Here is an 18827-nt window from a genome sequence, read left to right as displayed (position 1 = left end):
CTGAACCGAAACGTGTCTTCGCAGTGATGAAACGTGTCTTTCTTGGTGGTTTAGTGTCTTTCTTCCTGCCTGAGGGCCGCTTAGCCAGCGTAGCCTTGTGCTGTTATATCACTATTTCTACTGTCTGCTTCACACATGGGATTTCTGCTCTTCTAGTTGCAAAATTCTTAGCGGTCGTGTTTCTTGCCCTTCTTTCTTTATGCTTTCCGATTTATGTAAGCCATTCTTCCTCTTATGGTTTCTGATTTATTCTTTTAAAACTGTTATGGTTTGATTTGTTCTTTGCTCTGCTTTCAGTAAGCCCTGTACTATGTTTTTTATATGTGCAAATAGCTTGAATCATGAAGACAATATGTACGTTTAAGCAGCGGTGTCAGCCTCGCTGCAACCATTTTTTGTAATAGAATTTTACCAGTTTCTGCTAGAAAAAACAGTGCTTTAAATCTCAATCATGCAATCGGTGCATTGAATATAGGTCTCAGCACAGATCCATCTGCTGCGAATTGACAATCTTTCCAGGCCTCGAACCAAGGACCTCCCATTGTATAATGTATAGGTTTGGGAATTTTGTTACTAACTCTAATTTAAAGAAGCTTAAAACAGTAAAAGAGCAAAGAACAAGGCTCTACTTCGAATGAGAAATGAATATAATGGATCCCTCTGACTCAGAATTTTTTTACAATAAAAAATGGCCAATCAGGTCTACAATTAAAGAACTTAGTCTTCTGCCAAAAGTTCCTCTGTCCCTGAAGTCTTCCGATGTTGTCTATATGCTCTGTGAATGGTAAAGTCCTCCCTAGAATTTTGAAGCTGAATACAAAAATAGTATGAAGATCAGATGAGCCCTCGACATCTTAATGTATTAGCTGTACGCTTCTCATTAAAAATAGAATTATGTTGTAATGTATTAAATCCTTTGTAAGCTTTCATTGACACGTGCTTTGACATCTATCTTAGTTTATCCACTAGCTCATGTTGTAGTAATTTACCATCAATTTTCAAAATAAAAAATATAATACTACTGTTCCATGTAACAAGTGAACACGAGGATGCACACATGAAATTTGAAATGGATCCAATGTGTCCCACAGACTATAATCACATAAGTTTAGACTTGAAGCAATTTTTCCTTCTTTCTGAATGGTAGGATACATTGCTCATGCTGTGTGAACTTTTCAAAATAAAAAATATAATACTACTGTTCCATGTAACAAGTGAACACGAGGATGCACACATGAAATTTGAAATGGATCCAATGTGTCCAACAGACTATAATCACATAAGTTTAGACTTAAGCAATTTTTCCTTCTTTCTGAATGGTAGGATACATTGCTCATGCTGTGTGAACTTAGTCTTCTACAATTAAAGAACTTAGTCTTCTGCCAAAAGTTCCTCTGTCCCTGAAGTCTTCAGCTGTTGTCTATATGCTCTGTGAATGGTAAAGTCCTCCCTGGAATTTTGAAGCTGAATACAAAAATAGTATGAAGATCAGATGAGCCCTCGACATCTTAATGTATTAGCTGTACGCTTCTCATTAAAAATAGAATTCTGTTGTAATGTATTAAATCCTTTGTAAGCTTTCATTGACACGTGTTTTGACATCTATCTTAGTTTATCCACTAGCTCATGTTGTAGTAATTTACCATCAATTTTCAAAATAAAAAATATAATACTACTGTTCCATGTAACAAGTGAACACGAGGATGCACACATGAAATTTGAAATGGATCCAATGTGTCCCACAGACTATAATCACATAAGTTTAGACTTGAAGCAATTTTTCCTTCTTTCTGAATGGTAGGATACATTGCTCATGCTGTGTGAAGGAAAAACTTATCTTCGCCAAGCCTTCACTCTACTCCATTCAAAACCTAGGAAGGGACTTGGCTTATAATGGCTCAACCACAACACTCTTGACTTATGCCAAATATTTTCTGCTCCAAATCTTTTCAAGTCTTCAACAAGGAATCTCCAAGTCTGCTTCAAGAGAGGCTACAATGTTGCTCCAAAAGTTAACCCAAGGTCTGCCCCAAAAGGTACTTCTTCTACTTCTGGTTCAAGATTTGTTCAATAGGATTCAAGATTTCTCCAAAAAACTGATCCAGGTGGATATTGGTGGCCACCTGCCAAGTCCACCTAGACCCCCACCATTGTCCCTCTTGACATTTTCAGTTTCCTTAATTATAGCACAATTTACTATTTTTAGCAGTTTTCGGGTCCTAAACTTCTGGAGCCGTTTTGAGGCCCTAAACGACGTTTTTTGGGAAATCCCGCTTGCTGCAATTTTTTAGATAAAAAATTGTTGTTTGCGTTATAGTCCTCAGAAAGATCTTTTCAACGGGCTATCATGCGCGTAAAACGGAGATCGTATGCCAAAGTTACGACCCCGGGAAGTTGATGTACCAATTTACCCAAACGGGGCCCATAGTTTGGCGTTTTCATCTTCTAGGGTTAGGTTTTGGAATGTTAAGGGTTTTCCATTGTTTCTCAATAATAAATAGGCCTTCGAGCCTCATTGTAAAGACAGTTCGGAACAGTTCAGAGGCATGTAGCCGACACATCTCTTCTCAGAGATAAGCTACCATCGCCCTAGCTGGGTCATTTCTATTTGTAAGCATATTTCAGTATTCTCTATTAGTGAAATGAAGTATTATTTCCGCTGCATCTCTATTTTTATGGTTATCGCATCTCTGTATTTATGGTTATCTCTGTAATCTATTGCGTTCCTGCTTAAATCCGGATCAGTGGTATCAGAGCGGTCTTCTTTTTCTCTGTTTTTCTTTGCATGTCCCTGACGAGGTCGGGATATAAGGAGTTAGGGCTTGAGCTAGTTGAACCCTTGCAAGACCAGCCTCGCAAATCTCGACGGCCTCCCATGGCGGATAAGAAGAAAGACGAGGGAGCAGGAGATCCCATCAAAATCTTGCTCGAAGAAGCCCTCGAGCGACAACGGAACGCGATGATGGACAACTTTGCCCAAATCCTTCAGCGGCTACCCAAAGGTGACGCATCAGCTTCCAGCAGCTACTCTGGAAACGCCACACCGTTTAAGGTACAAGTTAATTTTGAAATCCCCATCTTCGAGGGTCAAATAGACGCAGATGCCGTAGATAAATGGTTAAATCTGCTAGATGGGTATTTTTCTGTTCATGAATTTTCAAGTCGGGAAAAGATTGTTTTCGCTCTTCTCAAAGCAGCCCCCCACGTCAAGGACTGGTGGGAGACCTACTGCGAGCAGAAGGATGAAACTACAGGCTCGCTATTCTCAGCCGCACCCACCTGGAATTCATTCCGAGATGCCATCAAGGAGCAATACTACCCTGTTGGAAGCTATGAGGATGAATACATAAAGTGGACCACGCTGCGGCAGGGAAGGGATCAAGATGTGCCAGAGTTCACCAATCTTTTCCATACCCTTCGCACGAAGTTGGGTATCAAGGATTCGGAGCAGCATCTGATACTCAAATACCGCGGCTGCCTGCACAAGTACATCCAGGAAGAAATGGAATTCCTGAACATCTCATCGCTCGGCATAGCATACCGATATGCCGTCAAGATCGAGCAGAAGTTTAAACAAAAGAAGCGAGACTTTGGATCTACAAATCCAAAGCAAGGGAAAGGTGCTCCTAAACCACAGAACAAGGGACAAAGCCAAGGCGGGGCAGCCCAAGACAACCCGCAAAAGCTACAAGCAAAGAACAGTGCCGCAAAGCCGAAAAAGGACACGGGAAAATGGTGTGAGTTCCATAAGAGCTCCACTCACAACACAAGTGAGTGTCGGGCCAAGCAGTCACTGATGGCCGAACTAAAGGTTTCAGAATCAGATGCATGTTCCGACTCTGAGTCAGAAACAGACAAGGGGAATGACAAAGGGAAGCAGATCATTGATGCGGATCCCAACGCCACTGTTGCTACTGCCAAGATCAAGAAAAATGAACCCGAAGATCCAGAGGAGGAGGAGCGTCTCTTCCACTCCCAGATGTGGGTAAGGGGCTCCCCACTACAGTTCATTGTCGATAGCGGGAGCCAAAAGAACCTCATTTCGGCAGAGGTCGTGAAGCGGTTGGGCTTATCGACCACAGCACATCCACAACCGTACACTATCGGGTGGCTGCACCGAGGACGGGATCTTCGCGTGAGCCAACAGTGTCGCCTTCCATACAACATCAAGCCCTTCACAGATGAGGTATTGTGTGACATTGCTCCGCTTGAAGTTTGTGATGTATTATTAGGACAACCATACTTGTGGAAGCGACATGCTGTGTATGAATCAAGGCCTCGTGCTGTTATTATTACTTTGGGAAATCAGTTGTATAGGATACCAGAGGTAGCATCGCCTACTGCCATCTCTTTGATTACTGCAAAACAATGCAGTAAGCTCATTTCCAAAACTGGAAAATTTGTTTTCCTGATGATACGCCCTCAAGGAAAGAAGAAGACGGTGGCCACAACCTCCAGACAGGGCCCCTCTGCACGACAACTACAGATGGACAAGGTCGTGGAGGAGTACGAGGACATATTCACCTCCCCCGTAGGGGTTCCTCTGCACTGTCAGGTCAAGCACTCCATCGATCTGACCCCAGGTGCACCGTTACCCAATGGACCAATTTATCGGCGCTCCGTTCTAGAGAACGATGAAATCAAGAGGCAGATTCAGGAGCTTCTGCAAAAAGGCCACATCCGTCCGAGTTCATCGCCTTGCGGGAGCCCAATTGTGTTGGTACAGAAGAAGGATGGGACTTGGAGACTCTGTATTGACTATCGAGCGCTGAACAAGATCACTGTCCGTAATAGGTACCCGATCCCGCGGATTGATGACCTCCTAGACCAACTAAAGGGGGAAAAATATTTCAGCAAGATTGATCTGAAGTCAGGATATCACCAGGTACCAATCGAACCCTCTGATGTGTGGAAGACTGCCTTCAAAGCCAAAGAGGGCCTTTTCGAATGGTTGGTTATGCCTTTCGGGTTGACAAATTCTCCTGCAACCTTCATGAGGCTAATGGATGACATCTTGCGGCCATTCACCAACTCATTTGTAGTGGTATACTTGGATGACATTCTGATCTTCAGCCAGAGTTGGGAAGAGCACCTCCACCACATCCGACAGGTTCTCCAAACACTGCGGCAACACAAGCTATGTGCCAATTTGGAGAAATGCACTTTTGGCATGACCCAGGTTCAGTATCTGGGATACATTATTGATGAACAGGGGGTGCATGTGGATCCAGCCAAGATCAAAGTCATTCGGGATTGGCCACCTCCGACCACTTTGACAGAGCTCCGCAGCTTTCTAGGTCTTGCCAACTTCTACCGCAGGTTCGTGTTGGGTTTTTCTCATATCACTTGGCCTTTGAGTCAAGTCACCAAGGGCGGGGCGAAGGCAAAATTCTTTTGGTATGAATCTCAACAGAAGGCATTCATAGAGTTGAAAGATCGCCTCTGCACAGCACCAGTGCTCGCTTTACCAGATTTACAACAACCATTTGAGGTCGAGACAGATGCCTCTGACTATGCTATTGGGGCAGTCCTTCCTCAACACAGGCATCCTGTGGCATATCACAGTGAAACACTTTCAGACACGGTCCGGAAGTATCCCACTTATGATAAAGAGATGTATTCCATTGTACAGGCTTGTCGGCAATGGAAGCACTACATTTTGGGGAAGGAAACGGTCATCCACACAGACCACCGACCCCTACAGTTCATACAGACCCAAGGGAAATTGCAGAATGATCGCCATCAGAAGTGGTCCACATACCTGCAACAGTTCCATTTGAATATCAAGTATAAGAAGGGCAGCACTAATAATGTTGCAGATTGCCTCAGCCGACCACCGATCATGGCGTTAACCACCGTCCTCAACTCTTGTGGGCATGAGACTTCTGATTGGCCACTGCTCTACAAAAGCGACCCGGAATTCGGCCACACATACCAGAACCTCTTGGAAGGTCAGCATGTTCCAGATTTTCACCTCCAGGACGACCTGTTATGCCACTTGGGTCACCTTTGTGTTCCTTCAAGCGAGCGTGCCAAGATGATTTGGGAAGCACACTATAGTCGAGTTGCTGGTCATTTCGGGGTCGAGAAAACAGTGGCAGTGCTGCAAAAGTATTTCTATTGGCCGAATCTTCGACAGGATGTTGGGAAGTACATCAGATCATGTACTGCCTGTGCCATTGCCAAACCGACCATCAAGAAGCAAGGCCTCTATACCCCACTGCCTACCCCTAGCCAACCTTGGGAATCCATCTCCATGGATTACATGTCTGGCCTTCCTTCCACTAAGCATGGAAATGACTGTGTTTTTGTAGTCGTCGACAGGTTCTCGAACATGGCCATCATGGCGGCCTGCAAGAAGAACATCACAGCAGAAGCCACTGCTAAACTCTTCTTTGAACGAGTTTGGGTGCACTTTGGGATTCCACATTCTATCATCTCAGATCGGGACAGTCGGTTCCTCAGTACATTTTGGTCCAGTCTCTGGTCAATGCTGGACACCAAACTCACTAAGTCCACCGCCTTCCATCCTCAAACTGATGGCCAGACAGAGGTTGTCAATAGGATGATTGTACACATTCTGCGCATGTACAACTCAAAGCATCCACGCACATGGGACGAGAGCCTCCCCTATGTTCAGCACAGCTACAACCGAGCTCTTCACAGCTCCACTGGCCATAGCCCTTTTCAGGTGGGCTTGGGATTCCAGCCATTATGCCCCATTGATGTGGCCATGCCATTTGCAGCTACTCACACAGATTCTGCTCATGTCCAGTCTGAAACAAACAAGGCGACCAACTTCATTGAGCACATCCAACATATTCGCCAGCAGGTCCATGACATTCTGGAGAAATCAAATGCCAAGTTCAAGCAGCAACATGATCAACATCGAGTGCCACACAAGTTCCAGGTGGGTGACAAAGTCTGGTTGCATTTACAAAAGGAACGCCTTACTGGAGCCTATCGGAAACTGAGACCACTCCGATATGGTCCCTACACCATTACTAAGGCTGTGGGAGATAATGCATTTGAACTCAGCATTCCCCCATTCCTTGGCCTGCACCCAGTGTTCAATGTGGACCGCCTTCGGCCATACTTTCCACCATTGCTAGATACATCCGACATTGCAGAATAGCTCACCCCCACAGAATTAAATCCAGATTGCATGGAACAAGCTGCAACTGATCGAATCATGGACACACAGATCAAGAATACTCGCCGACAGAATATTCAACTGTATCGAGTTGTCAAAGCAGGCCAACTCCTTCACAATGGCAAGTGGCTCACCAGGGACCAAGTTCAGCAAAAGTTTCCCATCTCATGGAGGAACTCAACGCAATGGGGACCATTGCTTCCTAAGGGGGGAGGAATGATCCAGGTGGATATTGGTGGCCACCTGCCAAGTCCACCTAGACCCCCACCATTGTCCCTCTTGACATTTTCAGTTTCCTTAATTATAGCACAATTTACTATTTTTAGCAGTTTTCGGGTCCTAAACTTCTGGAGCCGTTTTGAGGCCCTAAACGACGTTTTTTGGGAAATCTCGCTGCTGCGATTTTTTAAATAAAAAATCGTTGTTTGCGTTATAGTCCTCAGAAAGATCTTTTCAACGGGCTATCATGCGCGTAAAACGGAGATCGTATGCCAAAGTTACGACCCCGGGAAGTTGATGTACCAATTTACCCAAACGGGGCCCATAGTTTGGCGTTTTCATCTTCTAGGGTTAGGTTTTGGAATGTTAAGGGTTTTCCATTGTTTCTCAATAATAAATAGGCCTTCGAGCCTCATTGTAAAGACAGTTCGGAACAGTTCAGAGGCATGTAGCCGACACATCTCTTCTCAGAGATAAGCTACCATCGCCCTAGCTGGGTCATTTCTATTTGTAAGCATATTTCAGTATTCTCCATTAGTGAAATGAAGTATTATTTCCGCTGCATCTCTATTTTTATGGTTATCGCATCTCTGTATTTATGGTTATCTCTGTAATCTATTGCGTTCCTGCTTAAATCCGGATCAAAAACTCTCCCAGAAGTAATGAATCTGATCAAATAAAAGACACCACCAATTTGATAACAAATCTACTCTGCCAAATTTGTGCAACATTAAATATAAATCTAGGCTTCAACTTGGTCTTCAAGGTCTTCTTCAGATCTGCTTTAAGAAGGACTACAATGTCTGCTCCAAACTTTTGCTCCAATACTCTTCCAATCTGCACTAAAAGTGAGCCCCAGACCAATTTGATAACAAATCTACTCTGCCAAATTTGTGCAACATTAAATATAAATCTAGGCTTCAACTTGGTCTTCAAGGTCTTATTCAGATCTGCGTTAAGAAGGACTACAATGTCTGCTCCAAACTTTTGCTCCAATACTCTTCCAATCTGCACTAAAAGTGAGCCCCAGATTTTCTGCTCCAAATCTTTTCAAGTCTTCAACAAGGAATCTCCAAGTCTGCTTCAAGAGAGGCTACAATGTTGCTCCAAAAGTTAACCCAAGGTCTGCCCCAAAAGGTACTTCTTCTACTTTTGGTTCAAGATTTGTTCAATAGGCTTCAAGATTTCTCCAAAAAACTCTCCAAGATGCTGATTCAAGGCTTATTCAAAAAGCTTCAAATTCTGTTCAAGAGGTTGATACATAATGTCTTTAGAAGCTATTAAACTAAATTTTCTTTAATAATTTCTATCATTACATTAAACTAAATTTTCTTTACTTTAAGGAAAAATAAGTATAATAAACCATATTTTGTTTTGTTCATATTAATTTCCCACTAATTCTTCTCACCAACTTCTCAACCAAAATAATTTGAAAAATCATATTAAAAATAGTAGTGGTTTAATTACGCGGTAAGGCAAACTAGAAAATTATTAGAAGTAATGAATCTGATCAAATAAAAGACACCACCAATTTGATAACAAATCTACTCTACCAAATTTGTGCAACATTAAATATAAATCTAGGCTTCAACTTGGTCTTCAAGGTCTTATTCAGATCTGCTTTAAGAAGGACTGCAATGTCTGCTCCAAACTTTTGCTCCAATACTCTTCCAATCTGCACTAAAAGTGAGCCCTAGATTTTCTTCTCCAAATCTTTTCAAGTCTTCAACAAGGAATCTCCAAGTCTGCTTCAAGAGAGGCTACAATGTTGCTCCAAAAGTTAACCCAAGGTCTGCCCCAAAAGGTACTTCTTCTACTTCTGGTTCAAGATTTTTTCAATAGGCTTCAAGATTTCTCCAAAAAACTCTCCAACATGCTGATTCAAGGCTTATTCAAAAAGCTTCAATTTTTGTTCAAGAGGTTGATACATAATGTCTTTAGAAGCTGCTCCAAAGCTCTTCAGGTCTACAATTAAAGAACTTAGTCTTCTGCCAAAAGTTCCTCTGTCCCTGAAGTCTTCAGCTGTTGTCTATATGCTCTGTGAATGGTAAAGTCCTCCCTAGAATTTTGAAGCTGAATACAAAAATAGTATGAAGATTAGATGAGCCCTCGACATCTTAATGTATTAGCTGTACGCTTCTCATTAAAAATAGATTTCTGTTGTAATGTATTAAATCCTTTGTAAGCTTTCATTGACACGTGCTTTGACATCTATCTTAGTTTATCCACTAGCTCATGTTGTAGTAATTTACCATCAATTTTCAAAATAAAAAATATAATACTACTGTTCCATGTAACAAGTGAACACGAGGATGCACACATGAAATTTGAAATGGATCCAATGTGTCCCACAGACTATAATCACATAAGTTTAGACTTGAAGCAATTTTTCCTTCTTTCTGAATGGTAGGATACATTGCTCATGCTGTGTGAAGGAAAAACTTATCTTCGCCAAGCCTTCACTCTACTCCATTCAAAACCTAGGAAGGGACTTGGCTTATAATGGCTCAACCACAACACTCTTGACTTATGCCAAATATTGCTACCAGAGATATGCTTTGCATTGGATTCCCATGAAATGACAACATGCCATCATTAGAAGGGTACTCATATTAACCAAACTTCCGCCATCATTAGAAGGGTACTCATATTAATCAAACTTCCGAGTATGATATGCCTTCTCCATTCAGTAAACTCAGGGCTAACACTCACACTCAGATATATTCTTTTCTTAGGAGACCAAGAAGATCAACTTCTTTTATTTCTTCACTTCTTATGTTAAATCTATTGTTAGCTGCAACTTTGTGATTGATATCAAGCAGGGGACAAATCTTGTGAGGTGTGTTTGCACTGAATGCTGGCTGATGTGCTGCTTTCCATCATTTTTTATGTTTCTTGGGTTGAACCTCCAGTAACGATTCTTGTTATATTTCTCTCTAGTACAATTTCTAAATTTAATGATATCATATTGTATTAAATTTAACGATATCATGTTTGTGACTAAAGAACATCAGCAAGGTTGCTAGTGCTCAGAAACAGGCTTTGCTTTTATCTTTAATGAGTCAATATTTTCTTGGGCAGAATTTGGCAAAAGAAATTGTAAGATCGAGGCAAGCTATTCAGTGCCTTTATGAGAACAGGGCACAGCTGAATTCGATATCTACGCACCTTGGAGAAAGTGGTGGTAATTTTTTCTTTACTACTTGTTCTCGGATCATCTTGCATGTAGTTTAATCTCTGTTTTGTTATTGAATTTCTCCCTACCTTTATCTGACAATATCCATTTTTTACTATATGTGAAGCAGTTGCAAACTAATTTGTAGTTGCTGTTCAACTTTCAGCGTTGAAGGACATTTCTGGACGTTCTCTGTATTGCTTCAACTCCGGTAACAACCTTAATCTCCTTTCCGAGTTTTTGCTTCATTTCTATTTCATCCATGGACCATGATAGAAGGAAAAATAAGTATAATAAACCATATTTTGTTTTGTTCATATTAATTTCCCACTAATTCTTCTCACCAACTTCTCAACCAAAATAATTTGAAAAATCATATTAAAAATAGTAGTGGTTTAATTACGCGGTAAGGCAAACTAGAAAATTATTAGAAGTAATGAATCTGATCAAATAAAAGACACCACCAATTTGATAACAAATCTACTCTGCCAAATTTGTGCAACATTAAATATAAATCTAGGCTTCAACTTGGTCTTCAAGGTCTTATTCAGATCTGCTTTAAGAAGGACTACAATGTCTGCTCCAAACTTTTTTTCCAATACTCTTCCAATCTGCACTAAAAGTGAGCCCCAGACCAATTTGATAACAAATCTACTCTGCCAAATTTGTGCAACATTAAATATAAATCTAGGCTTCAACTTGGTCTTCAAGGTCTTATTCAGATCTGCTTTAAGAAGGACTACAATGTCTGCTCCAAACTTTTGCTCCAATACTCTTCCAATCTGCACTAAAAGTGAGCCCCAGATTTTCTGCTCCAAATCTTTTCAAGTCTTCAACAAGGAATCTCCAAGTCTGCTTCAAGAGAGGCTACAATGTTGCTCCAAAAGTTAACCCAAGGTCTGCCCCAAAAGGTACTTCTTCTACTTCTGGTTCAAGATTTTTTCAATAGGCTTCGAGATTTCTCCAAAAAACTCTCCAAGATGCTGATTCAAGGCTTATTCAAAAAGCTTCAAATTCTGTTCAAGAGGTTGATACATAATGTCTTTAGAAGCTGTTAAACTAAATTTTCTTTAATAATTTCTATCATTACATTAAACTAAATTTTCTTTACTTTAAGGAAAAATAAGTATAATAAACCATATTTTGTTTTGTTCATATTAATTTCCCACTAATTCTTCTCACCAACTTCTCAACCAAAATAATTTGAAAGATCATATTAAAAATAGTAGTGGTTTAATTACGCGGTAAGGCAAACTAGAAAATTATTAGAAGTAATGAATCTGATCAAATAAAAGACACCACCAATTTGATAACAAATCTACTCTGCCAAATTTGTGCAACATTAAATATAAATCTAGGCTTCAACTTGGTCTTCAAGGTCTTATTCAGATCTGCTTTAAGAAGGACTGCAATGTCTGCTCCAAACTTTTGCTCCAATACTCTTCCAATCTGCACTAAAAGTGAGCCCCAGATTTTCTGCTCCAAATCTTTTCAAGTCTGCAACAAGGAATCTCCAAGTCTGCTTCGAGAGAGGCTACAATGTTGCTCCAAAAGTTAACCCAAGGTCTGCCCCAAAAGGTACTTCTTCTACTTCTGGTTCAAGATTTTTTCAATAGGCTTCAAGATTTCTCCAAAAAACTCTCCAACATGCTGATTCAAGGCTTATTCAAAAAGCTTCAATTTCTGTTCAAGAGGTTGATACATAATGTCTTTAGAAGCTGCTCCAAAGCTCTTCAAGGGTTACTGAGAGTCATTCCAAGTACATCACTCGACATCACTGGTTTGAGATCATTGCACTGGTCAATGTTCTGATTTGGAGCTCAAAACATAGAAACTATTTGCACAATCGCATTGATTCCTCACAGTGTTCCACTATTCATCATTTATTCCATTGTACATACCGACACTTACTTCGGACTTGCATCAACTGAGCATGGCCAGTTTTCCTAATCAGCAGAGATCTAAGCCTTGCATATTACCCTTTGCAATCGACTTCTTAAACTGTTCAATTAAACTGTTATATGTACCTTCGCTGACAACTTGAAGGAGGTCTGAAATTTTTATTCACAATCTGTCTAAATTTATAGTATGCCCCAGCTCTCTAGTAATTGTTCCCGTGGTATTGTTGGAGGACAGATCGATGTTTGATACTTCCAACAGTCTCTAACTCAGTTTCGAATTCCCGCAAGCTTTGTGGATAGTGTGTGTATAGTCTTTTAATAGCAACTGACTTACAGTTCTTAAGATCACATCTGTAAGCTGTGCTTGTAGCACCCTTGCCAATTATGAATTTCTCATTCAAGTTTTCGGTCATTCTCATTATATCATCATACATGTATAGGGCCATATCCATGTGCAATATTACAAGCCTTGGAGAACCTGGTCAGGACATGCAAGAATCTTTTAACAAGAGGCATAGATATTGATGGTGAGATGATAGCTTTACTCTGAAAAATAACAAATTTGAAATGAGGCATAACACCTTGACCCGTTTTGCTTGATGACCCTTTAGTGAATGGTTTATGTTGATTTGAAAGGTAGAGAGTGATGGTGATTACACACACTAATATCACTGAACCTAATGAGATGCAAACAATAGCTGTTGTTCACACAGAAGCTGTCCATTTACACAATCAATAGATAACACTATGAATATAATCTAAAGGATATTTAATACAAATCTATGGAATCTGATTTGTAATATCTAGTTCTGTTATCACCTTTTGGTTGTCTAGCAGATATCCCACAAAGTCATCCAATCCAATAGCCACAGAGACCTGGATTTCCAACAAAACTGAGGCAAAAATCGTTCCCATCAGATAAAATGTACAGACTTGAGAATATCAAGAAGAAAACTGAATTTGATCTAGAAATAAAATGTGTTCATTATATCTATACCTTTCTGGGGTAAACCTTGTAAAGTTCTGTGTGACAGGAATATTCCCAGACAAATTGTTGTGGCAGAGGTTTCTGTAAAACAAATTGATCGTTTCCAGTATGAATAAGTACGAGTTGATATACGAGGATTGTTTCCTCTATAATTTCACGATGAAATGAACAAAAAATAGCACCAATTCAGGCAAATTCTTATAGAGTAGTAAGGCTAAAGCAGTTGTTCAATTGCCATGGCATCTCCTCTGATAAACTGTTGTTATTCAATATCCTGTATATTATCCACTTACAGAGTTATTTTCAGAATAATTGTGAGGGTATTAATAAATTGTAATTTAGGGACAATAAAGAATGTAGTAAATGATATTTATAGACAATATCCACACTAAAGAATAGTTAGACAGAAAATGAGATGCTAATATATATGTCACATAAAATGTGTAACAAAAATGAAGGTGGCATTGTTTATTTGGGAAATGCTAATGTATTTACAAGCGTTCCAGGTATTTTTGTTCCAAGCAACCTTTAAGGAAAATCAAAGACAAAGATGTAAAGATGGGATTATACAATGTGATACAAACCAAGCCATTTGTAGATAAATTGTAGAAGAGAAGATCTATGGTTTATATGTTAAGCTAAATGTGCAACTCTGAGTAGAAGCTATGGGTTCATACTATCACCTCAATGTACTATCATACTTCTTCAATGATTTTAATGATCAACTATATATATATATGAAACACAGAATGCCTTTGTAAATTCTTGAATCTAAAGTTGCATTAATTGCATTCATATGTAGAAGAAAAGAGATGGAAATTTAAAGAAGCTTAAAACAGTAAAAGAGCAAAGAACAAGGCTCTACTTCGAATGAGAAATGAATATAATGGATCCCTCTGACTCAGAATTTTTTTACAATAAAAAATGGCCAATCAGGTCTACAATTAAAGAACTTAGTCTTCTGCCAAAAGTTCCTCTGTCCCTGAAGTCTTCAGCTGTTGTCTATATGCTCTGTGAATGGTAAAGTCCTCCCTGGAATTTTGAAGCTGAATACAAAAATAGTATGAAGATCAGATGAGCCCTCGACATCTTAATGTATTAGTTGTACGCTTCTCATTAAAAATAGAATTCTGTTGTAATGTATTAAATCCTTTGTAAGCTTTCATTGACACGTGCTTTGACATCTATCTTAGTTTATTCACTAGCTCATGTTGTAGTAATTTACCATCAATTTTCAAAATAAAAAATATAATACTACTGTTCCATGTAACAAGTGAACACGAGGATGCACACATGAAATTTGAAATGGATCCAATGTGTCCCACAGACTATAATCACATAAGTTTAGACTTGAAGCAATTTTTCCTTCTTTCTGAATGGTAGGATACATTGCTCATGCTGTGTGAAGGAAAAACTTATCTTCGCCAAGCCTTCACTCTACTCCATTCAAAACCTAGGAAGGGACTTGGCTTATAATGGCTCAACCACAACACTCTTGACTTATGCCAAATATTGCTACCAGAGATATGCTTTGCATTGGATTCCCATGAAATGACAACATGCCATCATTGGAAGGGTACTCATATTAACCAAACTTCCGCCATCATTAGAAGGGTACTCATATTAATCAAACTTCCGAGTATGATATGCCTTTTCCATTCAGTAAACTCAGGGCTAACACTCACACTCAGATATATTCTTTTCTTAGGAGACCAAGAAGATCAACTTCTTTTATTTCTTCACTTCTTATGTTAAATCTATTGTTAGCTGCAACTTTGTGATTGATATCAAGCAGCGGACAAATCTTGTGAGGTGTGTTTGCACTGAATGCTGGCTGATGTGCTGCTTTCCATCATTTTTTATGTTTCTTGGGTTGAACCTCCAGTAACGATTCTTGTTATATTTCTCTCTAGTACAATTTCTAAATTTAATGATATCATATTGTACTAAATTTAATGATATCATGTTTGTGACTAAAGAACATCAGCAAGGTTGCTAGTGCTCAGAAACAGGCTTTGCTTTTATCTTTAATGAGTCAATATTTTTTTGGGCAGAATTTGGCAAAAGAAATTGTAAGATTGAGGCAAGCTATTCAGTGCCTTTATGAGAACAGGGCACAGCTGAATTCGATATCTACACACCTTGGAGAAAGTGGTGGTAATTTTTCCTTTACTACTTGTTCTCGGATCATCTTGCATGTAGTTTAATCTCTGTTTTGTTATTGAATTTCTCCCTACCTTTATCTGACAATATCCATTTTTTACTATATGTGAAGCAGTTGCAAACTAATTTGTAGTTGCTGTTCAACTTTCAGCGTTGAAGGACATTTCTGGACGTTCTCTGTATTTCTTCAACTCCGGTAACAACCTTAATCTCCTTTCCGAGTTTTTGCTTCATTTCTATTTCATCCATGGACCATGATAGAAAATCCTCTTCCATCAATTGTACATTAGCCACTCAGCAACTATAGAGTCTTACTTGAAAGCAGAAAGTGTTTTTCATATATTTAACATTATGTATATTATAGAAGTAAAAGATGAGTCTTTTATCATATTGTTCAAGTTCCTTTGGAGACAATGCTTAATAGTAAGTGGGTATTATGGTAAACATTTTTATTTGTTGGGGCACCCACATTTGCCTAGGATTTTATAACATAAGAAAACCTTTAAATCCCTGCAAAACCTTCCTCGTGAGGATTAGATTGTGTGGATTATGTTGGGTTTTCTTCTCGCAAAGACTATTAATTTGCATAGCACTGTGCAGCTTATGTTGGTTACTCACACAACAATGTTAAATACAGATACTTTGCCTTGGCCTACTCTGTTTTGTCACTGGGCAATCCAACTTTCAGCATTGAGGGACATTTCTGGGCGTTTTCTGTATTGCTTCATCTCCGGTAACAACCTTAATCTCCTTTCCGAGTTTTTGCTTCATTTCTATTTCATCCATGGGCCATGATACAAAATCCTCTTCCATCAATTGTACATTAGCCACTGAGCAACTAAAGAGTCTTATAAATTTCATTCAAAATTATTTCCCGATTGAAATGATTCAGTTATATATATGCTTTCTTGATAATTTAAACTTTATTCCTTTGTGTTAAACTAATGCAAAGTGGTGCCATCGTGGTTGTCTTGTTTTTAGTGAACAGACTCTAGAAAATCTTAGATACAAACTTCAATACCTTTGCTTATGTCTGTCTGAATTCTGGACTAGTCATATCCTTGTATTGATATTATATTCCACTTGGCATTTTTTTTGTCATCCACACATTAAGAAAGCGGAAAACAAATACATGCATGTACATTTACATTTAGAATGCATGCAGAAATTGATTTAGGACTTTGCGTGTGCTCTCTGCTCTATGTTGAAACAATTTCGCTTCTCTTTCCTTAGTAGCTAGGATTTTCACTGCAAAAAAGAAAGTTAATGATTGTTTATCATCTTAGATTGCATATTTAGGAATTGTATATGTACATCACGCGATCAACCTTAAAGGCAAACTTCTTAAGAAAGATCAACTGTAAAATACATTTCAATAAACATAAAAACGCTTTGGAACCTAACGCACACCATTTAGAAGTCTAGGCTAGAGACGTGTTACGGCGTTGTAAAGCCTGGTAACTATCACTTTCATCGTAGGTTGGGTGATTCCTCCTCTTTGAAATGACAAGTGCCAGTACGGACTTGTGCTCCCACGTACCATCGAGTATATATTGGGAGACCACAGTAGGCTATATCCTTTATCCTTAGGAAGCCGTGTCTGCCACCCTATCGATCGCAATGCACTGAACACAACATTCGGGAAGATTGACTGCCGTACCATAAAAAGTATTCTGCAGTTTTGCGATTGGTTTGGTAATCCCCCTGTCTAGATATCCAGAGTAGTCACTTTCGTTCCTTTTCGGACTCCTTAAAAGAAAAGGACCATCTGAGCACTTGTCACTTCAGGCTCGTTAAAAATCGAAGGCGACTAGAGTCATCTTTAGCTTTTTCTCGACTCTTAAAAATTGAAAAAGCAAATTGTGTCAAAGTGTCATAAAATTTATTTAAATCGGAATAACCTCACTGTTCCCTCGTTGGTCTTAGGGTAGGAAAATGGAGTCCACCAATCAAGGATTTCCCCTTGGAGGAATCCTACTCCCTTTTCCTCTAGGGGAGATGTTGGTGCACCTCATATGGCTACATTGTCCTTTCCAGGGCTTGCAATTGGCCTGCCAATATGCTTTTTCTTGACCTCTGCCGTTCAAAACACTATGATTCTTGAACAATCAACTCAGCAACCAGATGATACTAGCCTTGCCCAAATCGAAGGCGACTAGAATCATCTTTAGCTTTTTCTCGGCTCTTAAAAATTGAAAAAGCAAGTTGTGTCAAAGTGTCATACAATTTATTCAAATCGGAATAACATCACTGCTCCCTCGTTGGTCTCAGTTTGACAAAATGGAGTCCACCAATCAAGGATTTCCCCTTGGGGGAATCCTACTCCCTTTTCCTCTAGGGGAGATGTTGGTGTACCTCATATGGCTACATTGTCCCTTCCAGGGCTTGCACTTCGCCTGCTGGTATGGCTTTTCTCGACCTCTGTCGTTCAAAACACCATGATTCTTGGGCAATCAAATCAGCAACCAGATGATACTAGAGTTACCCCCAAACCTTCTATTTCGTTTGTTTCTCCCTCTCCTTCCTCTGCGCTTCGTGGAAGTATGCTTAAAAAAAATGAACGTATAAAAGTTGTTGTAATAAATATCTTTCTTCATTATGTTTACAAGCTTAGATGCCCACTCATTTAGAAAAAAACTGAACATGCTTCTTTCAACATTTTTGTGTTTTGTTTTGTACCAGAAAATGACATCAAACCTCACTGAAAATGCAATTTCCTCAATGTTATCTGGATCAACTCATATTCAACCATACCTACAAATTGTTGAACTTGAGCCAATACAATCAATGCAAAATTCAACTCCACGATATCGTACTGCAATTTCAGACAGAACACATAAGAAACACATCATGCTTCCAAAAGATTTCAATGATCTCGTAGCAATAGGCTTGCTACAAAAGGGTTCTATTATAAATGTTAAAAGTTGGACTACCTCAGCTATTGGTCCTTCAACGTAAGTTTGTTATAAATTTCTTATTTCAAATTTAACATTTTTTTATTTATAACACAACCGCTTCTAACAGTTATTCCTTTGACTCTCATTTGTCGTGTAGGTCTATAAAGCTAATAGACTTTGAAATATCTACTTCATTTGCACCCTTAATTGGCAATCCAAAAACTATGAGTATCCCCATCACATCTGATGAAAACTCTCCATCCTCATCGGATCCACATCCTCCATCAAAAAGGCACTGCCCTCTTCCAACTACTCCAACCCCGTCCGTTCA

The 18827-nt window shown here is 39.4% G+C and overlaps 1 protein-coding gene and 1 long non-coding RNA gene across 5 annotated transcripts; one reads left to right on the top strand and one right to left on the bottom strand.

Moving 5' to 3' along the window:
• Nucleotides 1–1240: 1240 nt before the first annotated feature.
• Nucleotides 1241–14614, bottom strand: LOC149193423 (uncharacterized). Of its 3 annotated transcripts, none has more exons than XR_016254439.1 (4): nt 14302–14614; nt 13446–13710; nt 13268–13341; nt 1241–1464 (listed from the first exon to the last, which is right to left on the bottom strand). It is a non-coding gene; the product is annotated as an uncharacterized LOC149193423 (long non-coding RNA). The 3 variants fall into 3 exon arrangements; XR_016254440.1 differs by having other exon boundaries at nt 13446–13517; nt 14302–14604; XR_016254438.1 differs by having other exon boundaries at nt 13446–14600.
• On the top strand, nt 9455–16395 carry LOC149193422 (uncharacterized). 2 transcript variants are annotated; one of them, XR_016254437.1, is made up of 3 exons: nt 9455–10556; nt 10678–10758; nt 16237–16395. XR_016254437.1 is itself a non-coding variant. In XM_089404840.1 (3 exons), the coding sequence occupies exons 1-3, from the start codon at nt 10430–10432 to the stop codon at nt 16392–16394; spliced, it is 330 nt and encodes a 109-aa protein (XP_089260966.1). In that variant the 5' UTR covers nt 9455–10429; the 3' UTR covers nt 16395. The 2 variants fall into 2 exon arrangements, 1 of the variants encoding a protein (XP_089260966.1); XM_089404840.1 differs by having other exon boundaries at nt 10714–10758.
• The last annotated feature ends 2432 nt before the right edge of the window (nt 16396–18827 follow it).

This window comes from Pinus tabuliformis, chromosome 2_2 (genome assembly GCF_031772625.1).
Source record: "Pinus tabuliformis cultivar Carrire ecotype Pingquan chromosome 2_2, CPIR1, whole genome shotgun sequence".
Taxonomy (NCBI): Eukaryota; Viridiplantae; Streptophyta; class Pinopsida; order Pinales; family Pinaceae; genus Pinus; species Pinus tabuliformis.
Note: the sequence above shows the minus strand (reverse complement) of the source record. Positions and strands in the feature narration are given on the sequence as shown.

Bases quoted from the DNA above. Each gene is read 5' to 3' on its own strand.
- LOC149193422 (XM_089404840.1), top strand. From the start codon at position 10,430: ATGAGTCAATATTTTCTTGGGCAGAATTTGGCAAAAGAAATTGTAAGA. The intron at 10,557-10,713 runs GTAATTTTTTCT...TTCAACTTTCAG, and splicing joins GCACCTTGGAGAAAGTGGTG to CGTTGAAGGACATTTCTGGA. The intron at 10,759-16,236 runs GTAACAACCTTA...TGTTAAATACAG, and splicing joins TCTGTATTGCTTCAACTCCG to ATACTTTGCCTTGGCCTACT.